Source organism: Pituophis catenifer, unplaced genomic scaffold, assembly GCF_029215685.1.
Source record: "Pituophis catenifer annectens isolate HBS135680 unplaced genomic scaffold, rPitCat1.0.hap2 SCAF_3, whole genome shotgun sequence".
Classification (NCBI taxonomy): Eukaryota; Metazoa; Chordata; class Lepidosauria; order Squamata; family Colubridae; genus Pituophis; species Pituophis catenifer.
Window position 1 is genome coordinate 164769491 of NW_027256883.1, and position 27998 is coordinate 164797488.

Genomic DNA, 27998 nt, shown 5'->3' on the forward strand with positions numbered 1-27998 from the left:
GTTAAGCTATAACATAGTTGTTAAGTGAATCTGGCTTCCCATTGACTTGTCAGAATGTTGCAAAAGGTGATCACATGACCCTGGGACACTACAACCGTCATAAATACAAGCATCCAAATTTTGATCACATGAACATGGGAATGCTGCAATGGTCATAAGCATGAAAAAGACTCAGTGCTTTTGTCACTTTGAACATTAAACAAATGGTTGTAAGTCAAGGATTACCTGTATCCAATGACTACAATGTTTTTTAAATCAACAACATTGCATGATAGCTAAGAAAGAATCGTTTCAATCAAGTATCATTTAATAATAGCAACTGCTAAAAATGGCTGTATGAATCCGGCTCATAAAATGATTCCGTTTACACATGCAGACACAAAAGCAGCTTTTCCAACTTTATTATTGTCCATTAATAATATTGCCTGATCAAAATATTTTAGCATGAAGAATCCTGAAAGTAAAAAAAAAAAAAATTACACGTAACGTTTGGATGAGGACACTCCATTCACTTCACGCTCAATATTTTATCCCCATGGGCATTGCTTATTTAGTTTTAAGATTACATTGTTGTGTACTAGGTTTCTCTGGAAACTCCTTAGCCAAGTTTTCCTAGTCAATCATTTACTGTATCCAACTCTACAAATAGGACATGCAGTACAGTATCAGCATGCCTTACATTTCCAGAGGATATGATGAACCCAGAAGTTTGTTTGGGTTTGTTTTTCTAGATCACAAAGCTTCTGCATTTATATCAAGAACAAATGAATTCCTATTTTGAAATAAGCTAAAGAAGTTGGTAAAGGTACATGCCTATGCTTTGCTTGTGTAATTTATTCTATTTTCAAGTTCCAGATTTCTTTTAATAGTCTGACATTTTTGGCAGAGAACAGATCAATAAAGAAGACTGTACTGGGGACATTCTAACCCTAACTCAAAAGCAGGACGGGAGGAATGAGAATGGCATGCGGGCACAGTCCTATAAATAAATATGCTACAAGTAAGGTGATGTGGAAAATTGCGTCGGGGCTTCAGATCAGACACACAAGCCGAAGAGCTGTTATTACTGAACTTCGACTCAGGCCAAAATCATGAGAAAAGCAAAGAAGAAATCAGATGTTTTCCCACAGCCTGAACTGAGGAAAATGTAGAGGTAGTGGAAACAGAAAACAATTCCCAACAAACCCTTACATTGCTGAAAATTCTGTTCTATGGACCAATTCAATCCACATTTGATGGAGTATTTGCTCAGCTAAGAGAAAAGAGAAAAAGTGTGCACACAGACACCCATATACAGGCATGCACAAAGGAAAAGAATGGAGGAGTTTAGATATACAGGTAGTCCTTGACTTACAACCTCAGTTGAGCCCAACATTTCTGTTGCTAAGCGAAACATTTGTTAAGTGATTTCCCCCCCATTTTACGACCTTTCTTGCCATAGTTGTTAAGTGAATCACTGAAGCTGTTAAGCTAGGAACACATTGGCTAAGGGAATCTGGTTTTCCCATTGATATTGCTTGTCAGAAAGTTGCAAAAGGGATCATATGACGGGGGACCCTGCAACCGTCATGAATATGCATCAGTTGGCAAGCATCCAAATTTTGATCATGTGACCCTGCACTTGATGCAGCAAGTGTGAAAAACGGTCATAAGTCGCTTTTCAATGCTGAAAATCGGTCACTAAACAAACTGTTGAACAGTCACTAAACAAACTGTTGTAAGTTGAGGACTACCTGTAAAAATGTTAGATTGTGTACTACTATAAACTGTGGAGCCAGTAAGGCCTGGTGTTTCTAAGAGCATTGTTTCGAGTGTGCCCACACCAACTGCACTTGCTATGTCTTTGCCATCGGGGAAGGGAGCCAAAGCAAGGTGCATAGGGATATCCGAAGGTCAACTCCTCAAGTGCAGCCTTTATGTCCTCCGGTTGGCTGATCTGTTTACACCCAAGGCAGGGCAGGCAGACAGATGTTGAGGCTGCCTTACCTGCAGAAGACTGGAAAGAATTGCTGCTCCTCTGTAGGGCTTTGGCATAGGCCATCAAACGATGGCGTGCTGGTTTTTTAGAGATGGGGTGTTTAATAGTGATGGGGGGTGGCTTAGGAAAAAAATAAGGCTTAGGGATGATGGGGGGCTTAGGGACAGAAGGGATCTTGGGCACAGAGGGGGTCTTGGGCACAGAGGGAGTCTTGGGCACAGAGGGAGTCTTGGGCACGGAGGGGGGCTTGGACACGGAGGGAGTCTTGGGCACAGAGGGGGGCGTGGGCACGGAGGGAGTCTTGGGCACGGAGGGGGGCGTGGGCATGGAGGGAGTCTTGGGCACGGAGGGGGGCGTGGGCACGGAGGGAGTCTTGGGCACGGAGGGAGTCTTGGGCACGGAGGGGGTCGTGGGCACGGAGGGAGTCTTGGGCACGGAGGGAGTCTTGGGCACGGAGGGGGTTGTGGGCACGGAGGGAGTCTTGGGCACAGATGGAAGTTTGGGAGTGGAGGGGGTCTTTGTAGTTGTGAGAGTAGTTACAGGTTGCTCAGTTTTGATCAAGGATGTTTGGGTTGTGATTAAGATATCAGCAGAAGTTGGATGCTCTGTGCCAGTAGTTTCTGTTTCAGGAGAAATAGAAGACGGGATTAAGTTTACAAAAGACGTAACACTGGTTGTGGTCATCAAGGATTCATCAATCCCATCCGTGCCTGTCTGCGGGTCAGGTACTGTAAGATCCACATCCGGCCCTTCTGTCCCATTGAGTTGTGCCTCTGTGCCAATTGGGAAGCCTGAAGTGGTGTCTTGATCATCTGTAGTGGGAGGTTCTGATCCTGTTTCAGTGCCAGTTTGGGGACTTTCTGGTATGTGTGCTGTTGAAACTGTTATGATGGACTGAAAACTTGGGCTTGCAGTTAGGATAGTAGTTGCTTCCGACTCAGGGGCTGTGGGTGGTACAGTAGTTTCTTCTACATCAGCATCTGGTAGAAAATACAGATTGACAGCAAGTCAGCAATCATTTGTGGGGCAGGGAAATAGCACTGCACTTTGACACACATTTTTATGCTGCTGGAAGGGATTGCTGTGTATGTGACTCTGGTGGCTATCCCAGGTTGAAAATTTTGGATGCCTTTAAAAAGCAGCACGTAGACATTTGCTTTTAAATTAAATCTAGATGCCATCTGGATTTTAACAGATGCCGATGTTGCTTAGTTGGTGCTCTGGAAAGCTCCATTGCAATCCATTATAAGGAATTCCGAGTTCAGACATTTATTTCATAAAAGATGAAACAAGCATTTGTGCCTCCCAGAGGCTCTGCAACTATTTAGAGCATCATTTAAATGGGATTCCATTAGGATGCAACAAAAGTTAATTATTTAGTTTGGGCTTCACCAGCCTGGGTACCAGATTAGGAAAAGGTTATTTAATTCTTATATTTTTAAACAATATCAAGAAGAAGGATTGTCTATCTCAGACAACAGATTTATTCTCATATTTAGCATCGATTGACATAAAATACTGTGAAGAGATTAAGCATGTACACATATCCATTAGCATTGGTTTCCTCATACCTCATGCATAACTTACTTGGCTGCTTATCTCATACAGTGATTCCAGGCAGCTCACAACAATCCATAAAAACAATATAACAATAGATTATATTCTTTCCTACCCCTCCATACCCACCAGAGCATTGGTGGCACAGTGGTTAGAATGCAGCATTGCAGTCTAACTCTGCCCACACACCAGGAGTTCAATCCATATGGGTTGACTCAGTGTTCCATCCTTCCAAAGTCAGTAAAATGAGAACCCAGATTGTTGAGGGCAATATGCTGACATTTGTAAACTGCCCAGAGAGTGCTATATAGTAAAGCACTATAGGCAGTATATAATTCTAAGTGCTATTGCTATTCCCAGAACATTCATCTTCTGACCCAACCTTAACCTAGCCCAATTCTGGAGGGAAGAGACAAGATTTCACAACCTTCATAAATGCTAAAGGAAGGGAGGGCAAATTTATAAGGAAACTATTCTAAAGGACAGGATGGCTAAAGAGAAGAGGTCCCTGTTAGGTCCCATAAGATGACAATGTTTAAGGAAAAGGACTTGGACTACATCTATCATATCTGACTGGGGATGTCATGTTTGCAAACCACCATGAACTAGACATGTATCATTGTAATCAGACGTCATCAAGAAGCCACGTTCCTAAGGACCAACTCGTGATTTTAATTAATTAATTAAATGCATATGGCTGCCTACTCACAGATCAATTCCAGGTGACTAACAGGGTTTAAAAAACATTGCTACAAAAAGCAACCATAAAAAAATAAAATGCATAACAAATCTAGAAGTAAGCATAACAAACATATTTCCATTTCCAGTAGAAATATTTGATTTGTGGTTACATGAGACAGAAAGCTTAGTTTGATCTCTTCTCTTATGTGCCTGCCCAGCCTAGTGCCTAAGAGAAAATCTAGTTTTTCCAAACTTTATTAATGGGAGGGTTGGTGTTAGCCAAATCTTTTGAGAGAGGCTGTTCCATGAGGCAAGCATTGTGACTGAAAAGGAGCGCCTGTTTACTTGATGGAATCTAGAGCATGCCAATCCTATTGGATCTTGTATAATAGGCAGTGGTAATTAGAGACAGACTGTCCTGCAGGTCTTCTGCCATATCTAGATCCTATTTAGATGAACATCAATACCTTGTTTTGTACTAGTAATTCCACTGGTAATCAGTGCAGCTCATGCAGTAGTAGTTTACATACAGTAAGCATACTAAGATGCACCCATAACTATTCATGCTACTACGGCATCAGCTATAACTTTAAGATGTCTTCAAGGACAACACCATGGAACATGTATTGCAATAGTCCAAATGAGAAATCTATGACATAAATGATTGTGAGTATAGTCTCCCATGCATTGTGTGCTATTTGCTATGAATGCAAAGCACACAAAATGAACTATGCGAAGTTTCACCTAGCCACAGCTTCCAACTGCTTTTTAGCAGGAGCCAAGAGTCTAGAAGATCTAAATTTCAGATCTCTTCTATCTGGAGAATTGAGAACCAATGCAGGTAGTCCGTGGGTTGTGAAGGCATTTGGGACTCGGATTGCCATTGCTAAGTGACGAGGTCATAAAGCACAATGTCACGTGACTGCATCTCTTAACGACAGCGATCCCGACAGTCCTGGTTGCTGTCTTAACCATGGGTCATTAAGTGGGAAAGGGTGGGAGTACCAGGTAAAGAGTGGGAGAGTATTGGGGACCAGGGACTATATGATGCAAGTCCAGGGAGGTTGGGCAGGGGCTATTAGAGCTATTTGTGATCTTGCCTACCAGCTTCTCATTTGCTTATGGGAAGCTGGAAACAAAGGTCACAAACAGCTATCACATAACTGAAGGTGCTCCAGCAACACCAACTGGTGTGAACCAGTTGCCAAATGACCAAACTGTGATCTCATGACTAAAATCAAGGTGCACCAGCTGGAACTTTGAGAACCAGTCATAAGTACTACTCGTTCAGCACCATCATAACTTTGAACAATCACTGAATGATTCTGGTAATCAGACCTTTCTGGAATTGAGTGGCTCCGATATCTATAAGCACCACTCAGTGTTGCCAAGGTTGAGCCTAAGTCACCTCCATCAGCCTCAGGCACTGCGATAAAACCTTAATAGCATCACTTGGTCAGATAGGGATTGAGATAAATAACTAGGTATCATCAGTTACTGGGCCTAACCCAATGCCTTTGGATGACCTCCCTTAGCATCTTCATGTAGAAGTTATAAGACCTGGAGAGAATTTTGAGCTATAAAGGACTTCATCATGAGAGAAAAATAGTCATTTATATCGTTCTTTTCCAATATAAACCTCAGTTGGAACTCTGGGGTAATTTGTCAGCAATAAATGTCCATATTTTAATCCGCTCATTATTCAAAATAGCATAGCTATGAGAGAGGATGAAGTAATCCCCTCATTACTTTGTTCTTGATGGATTTCAATTGAATATGTCACTGTCTCCATAGAAATATGTTTGATTTGTGGTCACATGAGACAGAAAGCTTAGTCAGAAATGTCTGATCTGTTTTATACATGCACTTTATCACAGTAATCGCAGTTACTGAATTATAAAAAAGTAAATCAGCTTCCCTCTTAGGACAGTAGAAGTCAAACACATCTACTGGTCATCAGTTTTTGAAATGGTATATTAGCAAAGTAGCTACCAGCAACAGAATTAATTAAATTTAAATTCAACAGATAATCGTGGAGGAAAGAATTAATCTTCTAGGACATAAGCAAGATGCCTTTTTTTCAACCTGCAGTCACAGGGGAATATTTAGCCTCTCAAGTTCCACTGACTTACCACAGAGGTTGTTGTTGCAGAAGTAGCCATCTGGGCACATGGAACATGAAGCTCCCTCGATATATGGCTTATGTCCCCTTATATTTCCCCTAGGAATTAAAAAGTGAACATGTGATGCAGAAGAGCAAAGCAGAAGCAGCTTGTTCCTCTCCTATAGAAGGTAGCAATCACTAAAATATAGAAGGTGGTCATCTTTGGTACCCATCAGTGATTATTTAATACTAGGAATTCCATAAGGAGAAAGAGCTAAAAAAAATGCTATGTCATTCTAGAATAATTTACATAAAAGGCTCATTTGTCCACATGTTTATTGTATTCTGGACATTTACGTGTTTGTAATAAATTTCTAAGTATTTGTGTTCTTATTTGGAACTTTGGATACTTTGATTCAGAGATGTCTGTGAGGGAGAGAAGTTAAAATAAAGTCAAGATGGCAACCACATCTGTTCAATAAAAATCTCACCTCATTTTTACATGTACCATATTGACAACACATTTCAAGAGGGTCATGGTCAGAGGTGGGTTTCAGCAGGTTCTGACCAGTTCTGGAGAACTAGTAGCGGAAATTTTGAGTAGTTCGGAGAACCGGAAGTAAAAATTTGGACTGCCCCCGCCCCCATCTATTCTCTGCCTCCCAAGTCCCAGCTGATTGGGAGGAAATGGGGATTTTGCAGTAACCTTCCCCTGGATTAGGGTGGGAATGGAGATTTTATAGTATCCTTCCCCTGCCACGCCCACCAAGCCATGCCCACAGAACTGGTAGTAAAAAAATTTGAAACCCATCACTAGTCATGTTGTCTTTTGTGTGGTCATAGTCAGCATCTTTACTTTCTAACACTATCCCCTAGGATGTTCCTGCTTTGAATGATGAAAAAGAGAATATAATTGTATTCATGTTAACTATATATTTATGTATTTACACCCCGAAAGTTAATTAACTACCATCCAGTGAATCCTTTACTGCAGAATGTAGGCTGCTTTAAGAAAAAAAAAATATTTAATTTTAAGATTGATACCGAGAATAATTGCAATTTAAGTAAGATGAACTCCTGAAGTTGGTTTACAATGAAATCTCTAGAGCTCTTAACACATTCTAGAACTAGAAACATACAATTAAATCCAGACAATTATTAATAGTAGATACTGTGATCAAATGTCAGTTATACTTTAATTAGAAATGGAATAATGCTTCTTTTGTACCAGGTAACATTATCTGATTAGCTGTTGTAGTAATTCTGAATAGTTAATTCTATAAATTGTATTTATATTTTCTGTGGCTGACTTGCCTTGAAAGAAAGGAAAATATTACTAGGTCTACTCTATTTAATTGAATATACACAGTCATTTTGAACTATTCACTTTCAAAATAGGTTAACACTTAGCAAGATAATTTCTTTTGCATATTCATTATTGATAATTGTTGTTTATTGATGATTATTGTTCATATTCGGGGTGTTCTTGGGGTAGGTGACCATGATGATAAGATTGAAGTTCTGCCCATTTTTTATACGTGTCAGGGTTTGCTATAGCTTGCATACACCCCTTCATACACATGTCATATTTTACAGGTTTCTAGCACAAGGGAGACATGCCAAGAAACAACCAAACCATCCAATCTTGCAAACTGCTGACACAACAGTTACACAACTATGTCACGCACTCTCACATAGTAAATGAGGCAGTTTTGTGGTGCACTCACAATGTTTGTGTCTACATTTCATGGGGAGCAATATTAACTTTTTCTGTGTCACCTTCTTCCTTGTTAGCAGATCCCTTTGATTATGGAATGGCTCATCCCACTTCAAAGCTGTTTGAAGCAACTGCCAGTGCAACAGCTGAGGAATTTCAGTCAGCACATCAAAACAATATATTCTCATGGATTGGTGGAGCCTTTTAACTCTTGCTTTGCAGTCAGTAGAATCCTGTTTGTGCTATTGATTTAGAAGAATATGTTTCATGCACCTGGTTCTTGCAGTTACTATCAACCTTAATTTTTCTAGGTCATTTATTCTGGTTCATTAGTTTTTCTATTATTTATTGGGCAGTGGGTAGTTCAGAAATTGTCTTCAATTCACTGGGGGGTGGGGGAAAATTCCTGAAACCCATAATAAGGGCCAACATCAGTGGTGGGTTCCCCCCGGTTTGAACCGGTTCCCCAGAACCCGTAATAAAACTGGTGGGAGGTCCACCCACTGACCCAGACGTCATCATAGATGATTTGAAGAGTGTGCGCAGGCGCGATGCGAACCAGTAGTAAAGGTAAGTAGAACCCACCCCTGGCCAACATGTGTTTTGTATGCAAAAGACCCCAAATTGAAGCCTGGGCTTAAGGATGCAGTACCAAATTAAATTCACCATTTCTGTGGTGCCTCCATCTGCACTGGTCACCCAGGATTTCTTGAATGTTCTTTTCCAGTTTAAGTCAACTTAAACAGATGGTTTGCTCTACTTCCTTCCAATCTACTGACAGCAACATATCTAACTAGTTACAGGATAGGGCACATTCTCCGCACCTTTCCAGTCGGCTGGTTGCTGCTTTATGCAACCTTATCCATGGTTTCCAGGCTCCCCTGATAAATCTCATAATCAGTAACTGTGGTTTGTTTGTTTGTTTTACAGTCTTTGATTGATTCAATGATGGCCTATAAACCAATGATTGTTCTTTCTAGAAATTCATCACTCCATTCAAATCTCACATTTGCCAATGGGCACTTTTTCATTTTCTGCTCAGATTATGTAAGGTTATTGCTTTCCTACTCCTTATCTGCAAAACTTCCCTGTTCTTTTTTATTTGTTTTTTTAAGCCGAGGTATCAATTCTTCCCTGCTACAAAGTTTGCATGGACCTGTAGTAGAACACAAGAATGAAGGAACAAGCTGTTCTTTTTCATTAATCTTTAGAGCATGAGAACAATGATGACACAATAAGTAGAGGGAGAAAGAAACTTACGGGGGCTGGTAATTGCAGACCAAAAAATGCATGTCAGTATCGTTGATCAGTTCCAGGGTTTCACAGAATGTTGTCTCACAGCCAACACGCTCACTGGTGGCCCAAACTACCTATAGAAGAAAGCAATAGCCCATTTATTTCATTATCAGAAAAGATGTCTATGAGTGACATCTGCCTAACCTTTACTTGGCTACTGAAACCATTTATCTACATGTCTATGGAGATTCTGAATGGAATCTATGAAGCTGAGGAACCTTCTTGGATGAGAAGCAAAGCATCTTTAGAGAAAAACCAGAAACTCCAGTTGCCTCTTGAAAAAGCACCTTTGGGACATTTATCCGCATGTTTTCTTCAGAATCTTTCAGGCAAGTTTTCAAATTGTGCATGCATGGATTTTTTTCATACATATTGGTCAATATTTTTACTTAGGTTTTCTAAAGGCTCATTCCTGACCTTCTATTACAATTTATATTATTTGTACGTTTGTACAAATGCATTTTTTTCCTAGTGTGAAGCAATATGTTACTAGCAGTTTCACCTTCTTTAAAACCATAGACCTGATCCTGTTAGAGATGGTATTTAATCAAGTATTTCTCCATGAGTGGATTGGCATGCAACAATTCTTCTCTCTCCATTCTCAGTTCACTATTTTCATCACAAGATGTGTGATGAAATTAAATCCAATCTGTCTTATTACAAGGGTAGTGGTACTCATTGCTCATTCACATTAGGCCAGATTACAGATATTAAGAGTCCTAGAGAATCAGAGGGTCAGAAATTTTCAAGTCCTTGTTTATTATTATTTTCCTTTAAAAAAATACAAATTGATATCATGCAGTGTCCTGTATCTTCTTTTGGAAAGAAGATGTGGAAGCAACTGCATCTCTTCCATTAAGCAACAATCTCAAAGTCAGATTAGGGGAGTTCTGAGTTCAACTACTCAGTCAGCCTTGAAGTATGATGCCTGCCTATTTTATACAACATTGTGAAGCTAGAATGGCAAGAGTCTTGGGCAAGCCTTACATCCTATTGAAATATTAGCATTCCCAAAAAATATAAGAGCAATATAAAATGAAAACAATCCACCAGGATTAGGGATTCAAATCTGCAGGCAGGCAGGTTGATAATTTCATGGCTTTCCCACAAAGGATCATGGAAATGAACTTTTCCTAACAGCAACAACTGGTTGAAACTATTCAGCTGAATTTAGACTGTGTCATCCATTTCAGTATCACTGAAAATCAACAGGACCCTTATTCATGAATGTGTGTCATTAGAATTGTAGTCGCAGTTGATGGATACAACTTGCAGTTGATGGAAGTGAGTTTTTTGTTTTGTTAAAAGTTTTATTATATATTAATCTAACCAGCACTGTTTGCCTCTAAGCTCTTTTGAAATGAAAAAAAAAAAAAAAACCTTGGTAACTGACAAGTGGATTATGATGCCTCTCACAAGACTAAGGGAACAACTTCTGTACTACAATCTTATCTGGGAATTAAAATGGAAGTCAGAACCTAAGAAATTCCCTCACTTGCAATCACTGTCAATTCTGCACTTTATAGAATAACTTTTATTTTTCTATCACTTATAAGCTCTCTATCACTCTGGGGCTCTTCATTTCAGTAGGTAGCACAATGATACACCATTTCCTAGGCATTGACTCCAAGCCTCTACCAAGATATAATTTAGATACCTGGGTGTAATGACCACACATTTCCCCCTCTTTACACGCCAATGTGCTGTAATTATAATACTCGTACTCCTTATACCAATCTTCCATCGCTAACTTTAGATCCAGGTTTCCGGTCATGGCAAAAAGATTCTCGCCTCGGTAGCCACGTTCTTGATTATGTTCCCAAGTACATTTTGTTGAGTAGTTTTTGGCAAAGGCTTCCAGTTCTGAATCCCAGCTCTGAAATCACAATAATCCAAAACATCATCAACATCAAAATCTCACAGAGGGGCAAAGTACAGCAATGAATACCCAGAAAAATGGCCAGAGTTCCAGGCTTCCTAGAAATAGCCATGCTTAATGCTATCAGGGGCTAGAAAAATGGGGTCAAGAATCTTGATGGTTGTTCCCAGTTTCAGCTGGAAATAATCATTTGCACTTTATATGCAGAATATCCTCCATCCAAATTAGTTCATATACCCCACATTCCAGGTTGCTCAGAGACTTTTGGAAAGCTGAAGCTTCTTGAGGTTACAATCTTAATAATTTCTGGCTATAGAAGACATGGAATGCTGGTTCCTGAATTCCTCTAGCAACGTTTACAAATTCTGGCCAAGGTAAATATGTCATCAGAATTCAAGATTATTAAATTATCGCATAATAGTTCCTTTCTCAATGTTATTGCTGAAATAAGGAAGAGTTTTCAGACATGAATGCCATATAAAAATATTTGCAATGAGAGCTATAATACTGAAATTCTGCAGGTTTTTATCTTCCTTACTTGATAAGCATTTTTGTTTCTCCATCATGTCATGTAATACAGGCAGTCAACATCTAAATATTTTTATACTTAATCCATGACTATAACAGTCGTACAATATTTTAAATATATTTCAGTATCTTTCCTTACATCCTATGGTACATAATGCAAACTTACATGGTGTCAAATCTATCAAGTGGGTTTACTGAAAACTTGCTGAATGAGGTAGTAATATTTTCGACTATTGCTGTAAAATATTTTTAAAGTCTCCATGGCACTTTCTTCATGTGGAGTAAAGTAGCACATATCCTCCCTCCCCCTCCCCACAAAGGAAAAGAAAAGGAGCGAGGCTAACTCTTGTGCTGAACTAGGTCATTAGACCAAGCCAGGGTTTTATGCAATAGGGCTGTGATACATCTAAAAAATGTTCTCTCGGTGCAATAATCTTGCCCACCCATCAGAAAGAGCTTCAATCCAAAAACTCACAGGCTGCCACCACATTTGACATAATGTGGAGGAAGATTCTCCAGCCAGTAGCTGGTATGAATCCTCTTTTTCCCATGAAGAAGAAAGGATAGTAAACATGCAAACACTCCCTGGCGCAACATGCCTAATTGAACAGCTGTGCTAGACTAGAGCCAATGCAAACATCTGGCATACATTGCTTAATAGAGTCCAACAGCTGTTTGTCAACTGAACCCTCCAGTGTAGTGATAGACAGGCCCTTCTTATCCAGCTGTGCTCCTTAGGCTACTTTAGAAGCAGTTGTCAAGCAGGAAGAACTTTTATGTATGGAGGATGACTAGGGAATACTATGGTACACAACTCAAGTTAGTACTCAGTCCTGGACCATATTCTGTTATGTAGTTCCAAGTGCCTCTGGTGCAAAGTAGTCAGGCAAGGCCATAGATTCAGTTGCAGAAGGGTTCGGAAGACTTCCTGAAAGGACTAATTTGCAATGCAGGATGCTCAGCACTTTAGTCAAGAAGGGAATGAAATTTGTTTTAATTTCCAAGTATGTGAAATAACGCTGGTGTGGATCTGATATTGAACATAGGATTTCTATCCCTGTGATAAATGTGGCTTCTGGTACAGACCATATCATTCTGTAGAACTTGGTCACAGTTATATATATTAGGCAAGATTCAATCTATCAGAATAGGCATGTGTTTAGTGGTGTAAGGGGACGCAGTGGCTAAGACACTGAGCTTGTCGATCGAAAGGTCAGCATTTCAGCGGTTCAAATCCTTAGTGCTGCATAACAGGGTGAGCTGCTGTTACTTGTCCCAGCTTCTGCCGTTTCTGCCTAGCAGTTCGAAAGCACGTAAAAAATGCAAGTAAGAAAATAGGGACCACCTTTGGTGGGAAGGTAACAGAGTTCCATGCGCCTTTGGCATTTAGTCATGCCAGCCACATGAGCACGGAGACATTTTCGGACAGTGCTGGCTCTTCAGCTTTGATCAGCACCACCCTCTAGAGTCGGGAATGACTAGCACATATGTGCAAGGGGAACCTTTACCTTTAGTGGTGTAATCTTACCAGTTTGTACTAGATTTCTATGAACTATGGATTTTTCCTTGAAGGGACTGTGTCTCAGTCTCAATGAATACAGTAAGTTCACAGAATCTGTTGCATATCTGATTTTATAAAGGAAAGAAATCCCAAGAGGAATGGAACCAAAAGCAAAGGAACTTATACTTCAGGGAATCATCTATCTCTACAGAAGCCTACTGTTGACTTGCCATTTTCACAATTTCCCTGCGGCCTAAACATAGCACTAGCATATTTGTGCTATATAAATCCAAGTTGCCACTAAATGGCAACAAGATACTGAAAAATCCAACTTTTTAAATAAAATTTAATAGTAGGGAAAGATATAGTACAATAATAATGAAATGCATCCATTGTCTATGCAATTCAAGACAATAAGTTGCGTCTTTATATAAAATACAAGTCCCTTTTTAAATGAGTTGAACACAGAGCACCTACAATGTATTGCCTGCTCTTTCTTTTCCAACCACAGCCAACTCAAAGGAGGAACATGAGTCAATTCTAGGATTACAGAGATCTGAACACTGCAGCCCTATCCACCAGTAGTGGGTTTCAAATCCCAGTGCTACTGGTTTGCTATCGGTAGTGCGCAAGCACGCGTGCTTGCATCATGAACTTGTGGCACTTCTGCGCATTTTTGATGATGTCTGGGTGAGTGGGCGGAGCCTCCCACCACCGCCACTAGTTTGCCCAAACCAGGGCGAACCGGGAGCAACCCACCACTGCTATCCACCTCCACCACAAAAAGATTGTCCCTGCTGCTCTAAAACAGTCTTCTTCAATATGGATCTCTTCACTCTTCCCATGAACCCTACCAGTGACCAGGGACAAGAGGTAATGGCCTAGGCCCGGGGTATTTGGCAGATCACCTGCGGCCAGCAACAGTTCCCCATCGCCCCGTGCGCTCACATAGAGAGGGCCTATTTGGGGTCCCATCGGCCAAACAATGTCGGCTGACAGCCCCTAGTGAGCAAACCTTCTCTGTGGGCGCACCTACCCTCTGGAACCAGCTCCCCTTGGAGCTCCGGGTAGCTCCCGACCTTCCCTCCTTTCACCGTGACCTTAAAACATGGCTGTTTCACCAAGCTGGTCTGGACTGAATGGGGTTTTAATGGGAATTTTAGTTTTTATTGTTGAATTTTAATTGGGCTTGTTGTTGTTTATTGCTGTGAGTCGCCCTGAGTCCTTGTGGAGAAAGGCCGGCATATATGTCTGATAATAAATAAATAAACAAACAAATAAACAAATAAATATTATAAGAAAACCTGCAGAGACCCAAACTGAGTAACACAGATGTCCAGTGGAAAACTTTTCTTATTTCAAATTATTCTGATTTTATATTGCAAATGAACAAAGACTATATGTTTGCTCATCTGGTTTTGGGCAGGGTTGGGAAGGAAAAAGAAATGGCACAAGGAGATACCAGAGTCAAAAGGTTGATTTTGGGGTGGATACCTTAAGAGAGAGAAAAGCTTCCCACACTTATTCTAGTATAAAACCAGTAGTCCTAAAACTTAAGGTGGCTTTAACAAGAAAGAAAAGTAGTTCATTAAAATTAAACATTTATAAAAGAGATTTGGATCATTGAACCACATTTAGAATTTCAACCATTTCAGGTTGGAACCAGTAGCAGGTGAGACCATTTCTTCAAGAATTTGTGTTTAAAGTAAGCCTCATTTTTACTAGCCAAGTTTTATTCACCTTATTGAAGTTGCAAATTCCTGGAGAAAAGCGATTTTTTACAATTCTGTGTTGTTAAAACCTCTGTAGAAAGAAACCCAGAGCTATAATATACATCAGAACAAGATGATAGAAACCTGACTGCTTGAGATAGTTCTAAAGTAATGCCATTTTTAAATATTTGTACTTGCACAGACTACACACAAATACACACACACACACATGGGCATGCATCTTTTTTCTGCCACAAATAAAGAACTGACTCACAGCAGATGAACACTTCAAGCTTAGTCTGTTCCTTCACATAAACTAGGCTATGTGTGGGAGATGGTATCAAAAAAGCCCAAAAATGGCAACTACAACCACACAATTAAAACCCTGGCCCTTTTTTACATGTACCACACATGCAACAACACATAGAGAAGAATACCAAGGTGAAGTAATTGCTACTATTTTAAATGTTTGACCCCATTTCCTACAGATACCACTTTGCAGGCCTTTCATATGCCTGGGCTATGAGATAATAAAGAGCCAAGGTGGCGCAGTGGTTAGAGTGCAGTACTGCAGCTACTTCAGCTGACTGCTAGTTACAGACAAACAGTTGTCCAATCTCTTTTTAAAAACCTCCACAACTTCTGAAAGCAAGCCATTCCACTGATTGTTCTAAAAAATTGTTCTAAGATACAAGATTAGCATCTTAGATGCTTAGTTCACAGCCATCTGATGAAGAAACAAGAGCAGGAAACAGAGGCACATTAACACTTATTATGAGTAGCCATATATTCATAGCCAGTCCATCTTTTTTTTCTTCTTTTCATAATGTTTACTTGGGCACACACATTGTACAGCATAGTATGTGACACACATAACATGCTGGCCTATTTAAAAATGTAAAAAAGGGAAAGATTAAACTTTTGGCAAGACCTGGTAAACTGGACTCCAGAAGAAAATAAATGAATCAGTCATAAACTAGAAAATGCATTGAGGGTAATGTATACTGGTCAAGCTATAAATCAGGTTTAGTTTTTCACCCGAGTCATGAAATATCATATTGTGCCTGAGTCAGTCTGAGATTCAAAATGTCCGGTCCAACTGTAATGGTCAAGTACCACAGTTGGTTTCCAAGAGGGAGTCAACCCAAGTTGTTCAAACTAATTCAAGAGTGAGGAATACACATAACTCATAGCTACAGGTTATCACTATATCTCCTTTCTAGGGAGCCCTTAAATGCCTAAAGCTCTTATTCCCCACCCATGCTCAGTTGAAACTAAACAACCCTTATTTATGAGGTCAGATTTGCAAAGCAGCTGCCTTCAATTGCCTTCCCCTGAAATTGGCCAAAATCCTTTGCCTGATGATCTTCTGATACTCCCCACACTGTAACTGCCATTCCCATGAGTTGGAAGCTTAATTTCCAATTCCAGGTCAGAATCTTCTGCTGTATATCAGGGTTGAGAGCTGGAGGAGAAGCATCTGTGTTTTCTTTGATGGTCCTGGGCTTGTTCTTTTAGTTTCTGAGTTAAAAGGCTGGTCAATTTGTTCATCTTGTGAGGAAGAAGAGAATCCAGCTGAGGCCTGATATTTGGGAGGGTAGAGAAGTTAAGAATCTCCTTCTGGGCATCAAACCCAGAAGATTGAGGAAGGAACAGGTTGGTTAGTGCAACCAAGACTTTTATTGAACCCAGGAAGGGGGGGATTGGAAGATGCCCCTCCAAGGAGTATGCAAACTTATGGGATAGCAAACAAAAAATGGGAACTAATAAAGAGGGAACAATACTGAAAAGGAAAAGTAGACATTGGTAAATCATTCACAGAGGTTACAGCATGTAAGATTTGCTTTCTCTGCATGGATGAGAATGTCAAGCAGCAGGGGAACCATCAGTCAAGGACGGCAGGGGCCGTAATGAAAACTGAGTATCAATCCAGCCCAATTGCCAATTTACCAACCCAGTGTAATCCAACTTGGACCTTTTAATGTTGATTTCAGATATAGCTGAGACAAGCAGCTTAAGTCTTTGTGTGGAATTGTCCGAAGTTCCTTCATCTTTCTTAAGACATACATGGTCATTAGAAGGGACGCGGTGGTTCAGTGGCTAAGATGCTGAGCTTGTTGATTGAAAGGTCGGCAGTTCAGCGGTTTGAATCCCTAGTGCCACATAATGGGGTGAGCTCCCGTAAGTTATTCCAGCTTCTGCCAACCTAGCAGTTCAAAAGCACGTAAAAAACGCAAGTAGAAAAATAGAGACCACCTTTGGTGGAAAGGTAACGGCGTTCCGTGTGCCTTTGGCATTTAGTCATGCCACGGAGACATCTTCGGACGGCGCTGGCTCTTCGGCTTTGAAACGGAGATGAGCATCGCCCCCTAGAGTCGGGAACGACTAGCACAAATGTGCAAGAGGAACCTTTACCTTTACCTTACATGGTCATTGCAAAGTTGTTTGCACCATAACACTCAGAAAGTTTACCTTCATATTTCCTACCTATCAAACACATGAATGTGTTCCATGACAATAGAAAGGCATTCCCCCTGAATGCCATCTTCCTAAATAAGCATAATAATATGCTCAACAAACCTCTTAAACAAAGTTCTGATCCAGGAATTGTCTTCTGCTTTAGTACTACCAAAAACCAGCTGAAACTTAGTGGGGAGGAAGATTCAAGATCCAACTGGTAGATTTAATTATGAGAATGAAGGTTCATAACTGGGACTTCTCAGAAAAATCCATCCGTATATTAATAGCATTTGCAGTCTTGGGTCCCAACAAAAGGCATACAAGTCGTCATGTCAGGACCACAATTAACACCAGAAGTTTGGTTATTAGGCAAGAAGAATGCTACATGAATCACACCCAATTTTACAAACTTTTTGACATAGCTGTTAAGTGAATCAGTGGAGTTTATTTATTATTATGTGGTTGTTAAATGAATCTGACTTTTCCCATTGACTTTGCTTGTTGGAAGACAGCTGGGAATGTCGCCAATGGCAATCACATGATTCCAGGATGCTGCAAACATCATAAATATATGCAGGTTGCCAAATGCCAAATTTTGATCACATGAGTGTGTGGATGCTGTGACGGTCATACATGAAACAGTTGTAATTCACTTTTTTTTAGTGCCCTTGTAACTTGGTCACTAAATAAATGGTTGTAAGTTGAGAACTATCTGTAATCAGCTAAACCATCTTTATAGAAATGAGAATCTAAACAAAATCTATTATCAAAATAATCATAGAAGAAACCAGAAAGTAAATGAACTACCCCAAAGATTTCCAAACTCAATAAATCCATCCTCACATTTTTAAACATGTCTAATTTAATCTTTTAAACATACATTCAGATATTGGATAAATGAATGAAAACATGGCTGAAGAACTGAAGATGAAGAAAAATAGTGTGATGCTGTTCTGAAATCTTCTGACTGGTTTGTTATTTTTTATTTTAAAAATAATATTTTACAAGTACCATTCCACTTAGAGTTCATCCACATAATCACTGCCACTTCCCAAAGACGGTTAATGAAGGTCTTTATCTAAGATCCTTTTGGCTTTCCATCAACGTCTTGTTTTGTCTCTTCTCTACCCTGCAGCACATACAGGGTTGGGGTGCGGTCAAAAAGTCCAAAAAACAGCTGCAACTATATATTCAGAACCACCCATTTTATGAGCCTTGTGCATGCAAGAGGTTACAAAAGATGGAGGACTTTGTTTGAGCGATCATGACTACGATCATGAATTTTTTTTGGCTTCCTTCCCCTCATGGAAGTCTCTGTTTCATGACTGGTGCAACAGAATTATTATGGGATACATGACATGTATTCTGTTACAATCTCACTGTCTATTCCAATCAACTGTATAAATAATGAGATTTTCATATCAAACAGATTAATCAACAACTGGATAGCCTTGCTCCAATTCTAGCACAAAATGTGCAGTACAAGTAGTCATCAACTTACAACCGGTCATTTAACAACCATTTTACGTTACGGCACACTCAAAAAAGTTACTTACAACCTGTCTTCAAAGTTACAACTGCCACATCATCCCTTGGCAGTCACGTGATCACATCTCAAAGCACCTGGCAATTGGCTTGCATTTCTGACCAGTTGCAATGTTCCATGGTCGAATGATCATATTTCTGGCAAAATAAAAAATGGGAAAAAAGCGTCCATTAAATAAGCTGGATTCGACATGATTCACTTAACAACGGAATGATTTGCTGAATCCTGTTGGTGACTTGCTTAACAACCATAGTAAAAACAGTCACAGGGCGACTCACTCATCTGATGACCGCAGCAACTTACAAACAAAATTCTAGCTCAACTGTGGTTTTAAGACAAGGATAACCTGTATTTGAGACTGGCGTATTGATGATTGCAAATGAAACTGTTTTAAACTCATACGACCATAAATGTAATACTGAGATGCTGATGTAGATCCAGGCTGGGTGCGTTATTCCCTTTTTGTGATTCACAGCCAGATGGAGGGCTCTAACAGCTGCATTTCTCATTCCATTAAATATGGCTTGGCAAGCATAGCTCAATGTATGTAAGTATTTCCATGACAACCAGCACTTACTGACCCAAACAAAATAAAAAGCATGACTTTGGATAGGAATTCATAACAGAAAAAGGAGCTAACCATGGGACCCTAAAGCCTGCCCTAAAAAATAAATAACTGATACGGATTGTCAAGATAATCATCTAACAAGCACATTTAGAATTGAGGGAAGTAGCATGAGCAAAAAGCACCATCCCAAAAAATTTGCACTGAACCCAATGCAATACAGCAGCAAACCTCCCGTTCACAAAACCCTTGAGCAAAAAGTACCACCATTATAGGTCTTTTTCATGCTTTGGGGCAGAAAGGGAACAAAAGAGAACTGTCAGCCCCTGGGGTCAACAAAGTCCAGATGATGGCAGGATCACACTATCAAAGCCCCACCAGCCCTTTTTAGATGTGGGCCAATGTCCTTAGCAGCCAGATTTATTAGCATTGAGTTCTAATAAGGGAAAAGGATTGATTCAGAGCAGTAGTTTTTCTCGTGTTCAGAAAGCATGATGATCAGATTGGTACCTGGGCTAGGTACCTGGAAAGACACCATGCTACTAACATGCCATTTGTACCTTCACACCCTTTTTTATGAGCCATGCAAAACTGACTACACTGCTGACATTTTCAGTGGTGAAGTGTAAGACCTAAAATAGGCTTCGGACAATTAAGAAGTGTCTCAACACATTTTTCGTTTCTCAGAACTTTGTTTTGGTTGGAGGGATTATTGGGATTTTATGTTGCATTAATTGCCATTACTATGATGGGCCCTCGTTTTTATTTAGTCTGTGGCACTGTTCCCTGTCCTTGCCTTCATATGGTGTTTATATTATCCTGAGAAAGTTTGTTTTTTTTAATAAGAATTCACAGATGCATTTTTTAGAAAAAGCAAAGTCCTAACTTTCTCCCCAAAACAAGACGGAAAAAATCGGAAAATCCAGCACCACCTATGTTGGGATGTGATTTATCCACCTGCTGCATCTTTCTCCTCCATCAGAAAGATAGTAAAATGCAGCCTTCGGTCACCAAAACCACATGCTTCCATGGATGAACCCTGAAAGGAAATGCATATATTTTTCTTCTTTCTGGGCTAGTAAAAGGAATGAGAAGACAGCCTCCCAAAATATGCCACTGCCCTTTGGTCTTTGGCTATAATTCTACTGATGTTTGTCATCAAAAAAAGTCAGTTCTCAGGATTCCGCTGCAGGTTCACTTGGTCTCTGGGGAACAACCTGCTAAAAGCTACATGGACCGCAAGGCAGAGGTGTGGTCGGAGCCACAGCTATTAGCAAACACCAATCATTGCCCTTTCAATTTACTCCAGTCTAATTTATTACTCAAACCCCTTACACAAATCATTTCTGCTTGAATTAATTTTCTGGCAAAGGACCAATTTCTCTTCTAGCAAGCCTCCCCCTCCATATTTTTTCTTACCTTGCTCATACCTGCTCAAATCTCTCTGTAGATGCAGCTCTCCACCAGCTGAAAGAGAGTGGATTTAGGGCCTGTCTGCACTTATTGTTTAACTGCTTGGGTCCTGTGCTCATACCACCTTAATTCGTGAGAAAATTGGGTCCAGACTGAGACATCTTGACAACCTGGAAGGTATTCAGCTCAAAATGCAGGGTATCACATTTTCTGATCAGACTATTTCCCTGCTGTTATACTGCCCTGTCTTCCTGTTCCAGGGCAGCAATGATTAGTCACCTTTCTTTCTGTCTTCCTAGATTCTCACAGGTGTGAAAAACAATTGGAAAAAAAATGTACACACACATATATACTCACACAAAGTGAAGCACTGAAATGCATGTGCAAACAGGCATAACAAACCTGTTTTGCATGTCTTTTAGAGCCTCCTTTATTATAAATTTTGTAATTACTATAAGGTAAAGGTAAAGGTTCCCCTCGCACATATGTGTTAGTTGTTCCCGACTCTAGGGGGCGGTGCTCATCTCCGTTTCAAAGCCAAAGAGCCAGCACTGTCAGAAGACATCTCCGTGGTCATGTGGCCGGCATAACTAAACGCCAAAGGCACACGGAATGCTGTTACCTTCCCACCAAAGGTGGTCCCTATTTTTCTACTTGCATTTTTTTACGTGCTTTCGAACTGCTAGATTGGCAGAAGCTGGGACAAGTAACAGGAGCTCACCCCATTACGTGCCACTAGGGATTCGAACCACTGAACTGCCGACCTTTCGATTGACAAGCTCAGCGTCTTAGCCACTGAGCCACCATGTCCCATTACCATAGTTCTTGCAAATAAAAGGCTGATTATTTGAAACAGTGCAGTTTTTTAAAAAAATATTTTCATTTTCCTGAGCTTTTTTGCTACTTTTCCCTGTGCTTTTTTTTTTAAGTCATAGAGAAAAATCTAGCAGTGTATCATTTATTTATTTATTTTTATTTATTTATTTAATTTGTATACCGCCCTTCTCCAACAGGACTCAGGGTGGTGAACATCATTTGTTTTGGGTTACTCAAAATAGAGGGCTTTCACTTCAGCTTCCATGTAACTATGGGCTTTGTGGGGTCTGGACCCTTTTATCTCTGATATAGTTTTGTTTTTTTAAAAAAATGCTTTCATTTCAAACCAGCAACCTTTTAAAAATAAGAAAATGTTGTAATGTGTAATCCTCGACTTACAACAGTTTCTTTAGTGACTTTAGTTCAAAGTTACAACGGCACTGAGAAAAAGTGACTTATGACCGTTTTTCACAGTTGCGACCTTTCCAGCATCCCCATGATCATGTGAACAAAATTCAGATGCTTGGCCACTGATTCGTATTTATGACCGTTGCTGTGCCACATGGTCATGTGATCCCCTTTTGCGACCTTCTAACAAGCAAAGTCAATGGAGAAGCCAGATGCACTCAACAACACCCGGGTTCCTAACTTATCAACTGCTGTGATTCACTTAACAACTGTGGCAAGAAAGGTCATACAATGAGGCAAAACTCACTTAACAAATGCGTCTACTTAACAACAGAAATTTTGGGCTCAATTGTGGTCGTAAGTCGAGGACTACCTGTAGTCATTGTGCTATCCTAGAATTCCAAGTAAAATGCAGCTCTGAAAGTTTTGAAAGAGCATGGTAGGCTCTGCTCCAGTTGAAGGAGTGTTTCTGCTTCATCACGGGAGCCAATTAATGCTGGAGTTAACTTGAATGAACTGAAGCATACTAACCCAAATGGGCACGAGCTCAAGGTGACATAACATAGAAAAGTGTATTTTGGATGTGACTCAGGAAAATGTCTCCTAACGTTGCTTTAGGGGTCAGTGAGGGATTAATAGAAGGTGACATCATCCCTTACTGCCCTCCAGAAACAATTGTCATCCCATTCTGGTGACAGGACAACATGGCCATAGTCTCAAAATGTGCTGCTGGTTTTCAATCAATGGCTACTTGAAATCTCAACAGAACAGTTTGCCTTCATTTACAAATGTCTTTGGGATATGTCCAGCCTTTGATTTCCACCAAGCAAATCAAATCCTGAGATTCTTTTTTTTGTTGAACACTAGTTTTAAGAGTCTGAATCTGTTTCCCTCCCCAACCAAAAAAAAAAAAAAAGTAGGAGGGGCAGAAATCAGTCTGAACAGCAAAAGGGGAACATTTATAAAAAATACACAAAAATGTGCATGTGTACTGGGAAGTAGTGGATCAATATATTTACCTTGTCGTCAGTAACATTGTCGGTATTATCCTACTTGTTACAAATAGAACCTTAATGAAGTTGCAGCTGGTTGACAGGCAGGCATGGAGAAGGGGAAATAATGCAATCAGTAATAGCAAATTCCTGTTTGATTATTGTGTTTTCTAGAACAGTAGCAGAGCTGGGATGTAAAAAATCTGTTTTGTATCCCATGCAACTAATGAGTTTCATGTGCTGAAACCATATTTTCTAAAAGGAAAAAAACACACATACATACACCACCATCAACCACCCACCTGTAAAAGCCCAGAGGATGTTTTCTGAATAGAACTGTAATCCAGTATCTACAGGTTCTTCATACCGAAAATGAAAGCCTGTTTAGACTTTTATAGCCCATGTATTATAACGTGGTACAGAACTCCTGTAACCATGGCCCACACTGACTTCCTTACCTTAGATTCACACAAAATACTCTAATTCATGAAATGCAGGAATTTGATAAGAATCAGAGGATTGTTCCATTCAAAAGTTCCAGAAGAAAAGTTAGTTTTCTGTAAATTCCAGGTGAGCAGACTGACTTATGAACAGAAAAGCTACAGACACACACTCGCACATATTATCCTTTGCACAAAATTAGATCACAGTTGTTTTAAAAAGTAGTTAACTTGTAAAATACACCAGGAGACAGACACAAGGCATGTCCAGAAAGGCCATTTAACTGGTCACTGAATTCAAATTCCTCACCTTTCTTTCCTTCATCAACTGAAGACAGGGACACCAAAGGTTTTTTTTTTTTAAAGTTCATTTTTATAACACTCAAGAAAAGCTGCCAAATATTCATGATAAGAGATAGAAATCTCTGAATTCCCCAACTCCACCAAAGCTCGTCACCACAAACTTACCAATTTTCGCATGTTTGCAGCCGAAGGAGAAACCATGGAACGATACAGGTTATGCTGGTCCACAATCTGCTTCTTTTCCTCATCTGTAAAGGACCAGCTCAGCTCCATCGCTGCAAACAGCAGGAGGAGGAGGAGGGAAAGGAGGGGAATCCGCAGGCCTGAGCTCAGCATTGTGGCACTGTCTTGTTGTAACAGCCCACGGGTCTGGCAGACAGCTTTAAATCCTTTCCCAGAGTAAGGAACACCCAAAGCCCAAGAACTGCAAGGAGGATATTTATCTTTTTTACTAGAAATGCCTTTCAGAGCCATAGAGGGAACACACCCATCTCATATAGGATCACTGATGGAAGATGAATGGTCCTTCAGGGACAGTCAGAGAAACCATGGCTGTTTGATCAAATGGGTAAAGGGCAGGTTGTTTGGCAGGCCAGGCTGCTCTAGCCTTGCTCGGCACATTATTAGCTCTAAAATTTAACCCACTGGAGCGAGCGTGCATATTCCACACACTCCTCACATTCTTGTTCTCCAAACTCATTTAACACTAAGCTGCCCACCAGAATTGCTTCACTCGTTGGGAAAAACTCTTTGGACACAAGGATTTCATGTAGTGATGCAATCAGCAATACTGACTTCTTAAAGGAAAAAAAAACGGGATCAAAGCCATTGCTAAACTGACTCAGCCCTGTGGTCCTTTCAGACCATCGATGATCCTACTCATCCCAGGCTCAGGAAATGTGGCAAGGCTAACAGATAAGCCAGGACGATCCTTTTTGGATATGGGGATACTATAGGCTGCAAATTACATATACCGTAGGTAGCGGTTTGCCATCCATGTATTCAGATGGAAAAAATATTAGTGACAGTTTTGCATTCACAACACCGATCCTGGTTGAACTGAAAAAGATGGGTAATGTATATTATTCTGACATCCTCTGGAAACAGAGAACAAAAAGATAAAGGTGCTGCAATAATTCAATAAGAGACCGTTCTTCTGCCTATTGTACCTGACTTGGGTAAAAATGGTTAATATATAGTTGCATATATTTCCAGATATTTTTTATTTAAAATAGGTATGTTTGTTATATTTTACAACTCACATGAATCCACAGTTCATAGTTGGTTCACTCATGGCTTGTTTGTTGGTTTCTTTTTTGTTTGTTTAAGTCCTAAAGACTTCCTAGATTCCATCCTTGGTCAAAGAAATTTATATTGATACCATTTCAGGTTTTTCAATGCTGCATAAAGTACAAATCTTGCTATCTAGCATTATTTGCAAAAACCATAGCACGTGTTAAATAAAGGTTGGTTAATTGGTTGTTTTTTCTTGCTTAAGTGGATCACTATAGCTAAGGACAATAAATAAATAAATAAAATAATTACAGAGGAAGCAGCTCTAATCTTGAAATTAGGTTGTCATAACTAGTAGTCTAATTATCATGTCTATTTTCATTCTGCATATTCACCATATAATTGTGTAGATCCAGACTCAGTTATGAATCTTTGACTCATATGAAATTAATGAGGAATTTAGTGGTAAATCCATAATGAAATTTCAGACAATATCAAATTTGTCAGCTTCCCATAATATGTAGCAACAATTACTTGTGAAATCTGGTGAATTCTAATGGGCTGGATCATGACTAGTTTACATGTAAAGTAAACCATTAAAATGAGTGTTATTCATAGTCTGCTTGTACAATATCAATTTATTTTATAGACCCCTTACACATATAAAATAAATAAGCTAGCAGAGCTCGGGATGATTTAAAAAATCAAATTGTACACTAGTTGGAGTGATGAATATGCTCCCAAGTTTTTATTCCAAAATAAGGTCATTAACTAATTGCATTCAAGATAATTCCATTAGAAAATCCTTTCAAATTGAACAAACCGTAAAAAATAAAGCAGCATTATTTTAATAGGTTTATTTTGTAGAACACATTCATTTCAGGAGAATGTCAAATCCTCATAATATTTGCCTTTGTCTAAAAATAAGCTTCTCTTGGTCTCCTTCTCCATAATCTATATCAGGGGTGTCAAACTGGTGGCCCATGGGCCAGATGCATCACGCACAGGCCACACCCACCCCAGCTCTGCAAAGGGAAAAAACATCATGAAATGTCACATGATGGCAACGGGACGGCACAAGCTTGACATCTGTGATCTATATAAATTCACCTGATCCATCAGTATTGCAGGCAACACTTAATGTAAGACACATGAAGAAATTGGAATCTAGGCTAGAATCAACTAGTTGGATAAACCAGGAACTGGGAAGTCTGTTGTAGTATCTAAAATTTGGTTCATCAATAAGACTGAAAACATATATATTGAACATAGTAGCCAATATCATAGTCACCACATTTTGGCCATAGGATCAAAAAGAAAGGTGCAAAGGTGCATGAACCCACAGAACTAATTTGAGGCCCAAATATGCAATTTCCAACAACAGAAATAAAATTTAACAGAGAGTTTTTCACCATGCAAAAAAATTAAAAAATGTCCATGCAATATTTATTCTTAGAGCTCATACTTTGTTGATATATCCTGAATTGCACAAAGTTTTATACATTAAGGAGTTCTATTCATTCCTCAAATCAGCTGCCATGAATGTGAGAATAGCTCAAAGAAAGTCCCAGATTTTGTGAAGATTACACAACATTTATGTAATTATAAAAATAATAAAGGCAGGCTAAAAATATATAAATATAAGTAAATAAATTTATTTTGGGTTGAGCTCCAACTCCATGTGCATATTGTAGATATGAATAGAATAAATTCTACAAACTGTAATCCTCTTTATAATTCACTCCCCTCCCTCAAAACACATTTCAAACAGCCAGATGGTTAAGATGTTTTAATGTGTGTGCTGTTAGGAATTTCTGTATTTTTCCTGTATTTGCCAACGTAGTGTTTTTGCTATAATTTTGAATTGCTTTATGACTTTGATGAAGCCTGAAACATGAAGCTGCATTTTGTAATGAGAGACAGGATTGTTGTTCTTTTTCTCTTTCTGGCTTTGCTTATGTTTGTATTAAGTTCTAGTGAGCATAAAAGTCAGAATGCAGATAAATGGCTGAGGAGACACAGAGTCTGCAGAACTGCCAATAAGGATACAGCCAGGGTCATAAAACACACAAGACATTGGGAGGGGACCGAGTGGGGACTGTGATATGACCTCTATCACAGTTCTCCGACCCCAACTATGCGATCTAGCAAACCAGAGCAGACCCATGGCAATACTAAGGTATTTGATGGCCACCCTGGATTCTCCATCCTGACCAAAGACAGATCTGCTCTTTTGGCTTGTCCCATCTCCAGAATAGGCCACCCACCATTTGCCGACTGCTAGAATGGAGGTCACCCTCCACTGACTCCCAGCCTACTGCAAATGGAGTCTCTGTTGCTCTACTTCAAAACTGCTGTTTTCCATCTTAAAACATCTTAAAAGATTTTAAACTTTCTAAGTGGATGGTTTATAGTTGCTACAATGCCTAGCACATCCTTTCCTCTCATGGCCAGTCACTGTCCTCTGCAACTATTTTATCCTGGATTGATGATCTGTTATATTCTCTACTAGTAAGCAGCTGGGTTTTTTTTTTAATCTTGCAGTTCATCCAGCAATGGCCTGTTAAGTAAATAAACTTTCTTTGCCACAAGTTTTCCTGTCTGCTCTAGAAGGTCCTTGCTCCATTCAACCCTTACACCTCCCAGTGGGCATCATTTTTGCCCAGATGTGGTGAAGCATATTCTTACATTCCCGCCCCCCCCCAGTCCTCCAACAGTGCTGCAAGACACTTCCCTTGCCATTTTTTGTTATCTAAATTTTTTTAAGTTGCAGTGAGGGAAGGCACTTTAGAATGAAGCTACACAATTCCAAAGAATGCTCTTTTTGCATCTGTGAAATTCAACTTGATGCAAAAATTTCTACAGCAGA

The 27998-nt window shown here is 39.7% G+C and overlaps 1 protein-coding gene across 1 annotated transcript; it reads right to left on the minus strand.

Annotated features, from left to right (window-relative positions):
• Positions 1–1757: 1757 nt before the first annotated feature.
• PI16 (peptidase inhibitor 16) lies at positions 1758–24232 on the minus strand. The gene is made up of 6 exons (XM_070939697.1): positions 24062–24232; positions 10991–11209; positions 9298–9407; positions 6349–6437; positions 2468–2958; positions 1758–2278 (listed from the first exon to the last, which is right to left on the minus strand). Exons 1-6 carry the CDS (start codon positions 24230–24232, stop codon positions 1760–1762), a joined length of 1599 nt encoding a protein of 532 aa, XP_070795798.1. The 3' UTR covers positions 1758–1759.
• Positions 24233–27998: the final 3766 nt, after the last annotated feature.

What these genes read in the sequence shown, in the direction of transcription:
- PI16 (XM_070939697.1), bottom strand. Translation starts at nt 24,232, where the DNA reads ATGCTGAGCTCAGGCCTGCGGATTCCCCTCCTTTCCCTCCTCCTCCTC. An exon ending in TGTGTGGTCATTACACCCAG is followed by an intron (nt 9,408 to 10,990) that starts GTATCTAAATTA and finishes TTTCTTCTATAG; the next exon opens with GTAGTTTGGGCCACCAGTGA. An exon ending in GTCTGCAATTACCAGCCCCC is followed by an intron (nt 6,438 to 9,297) that starts GTAAGTTTCTTT and finishes TTTAATTCCTAG; the next exon opens with GGGAAATATAAGGGGACATA.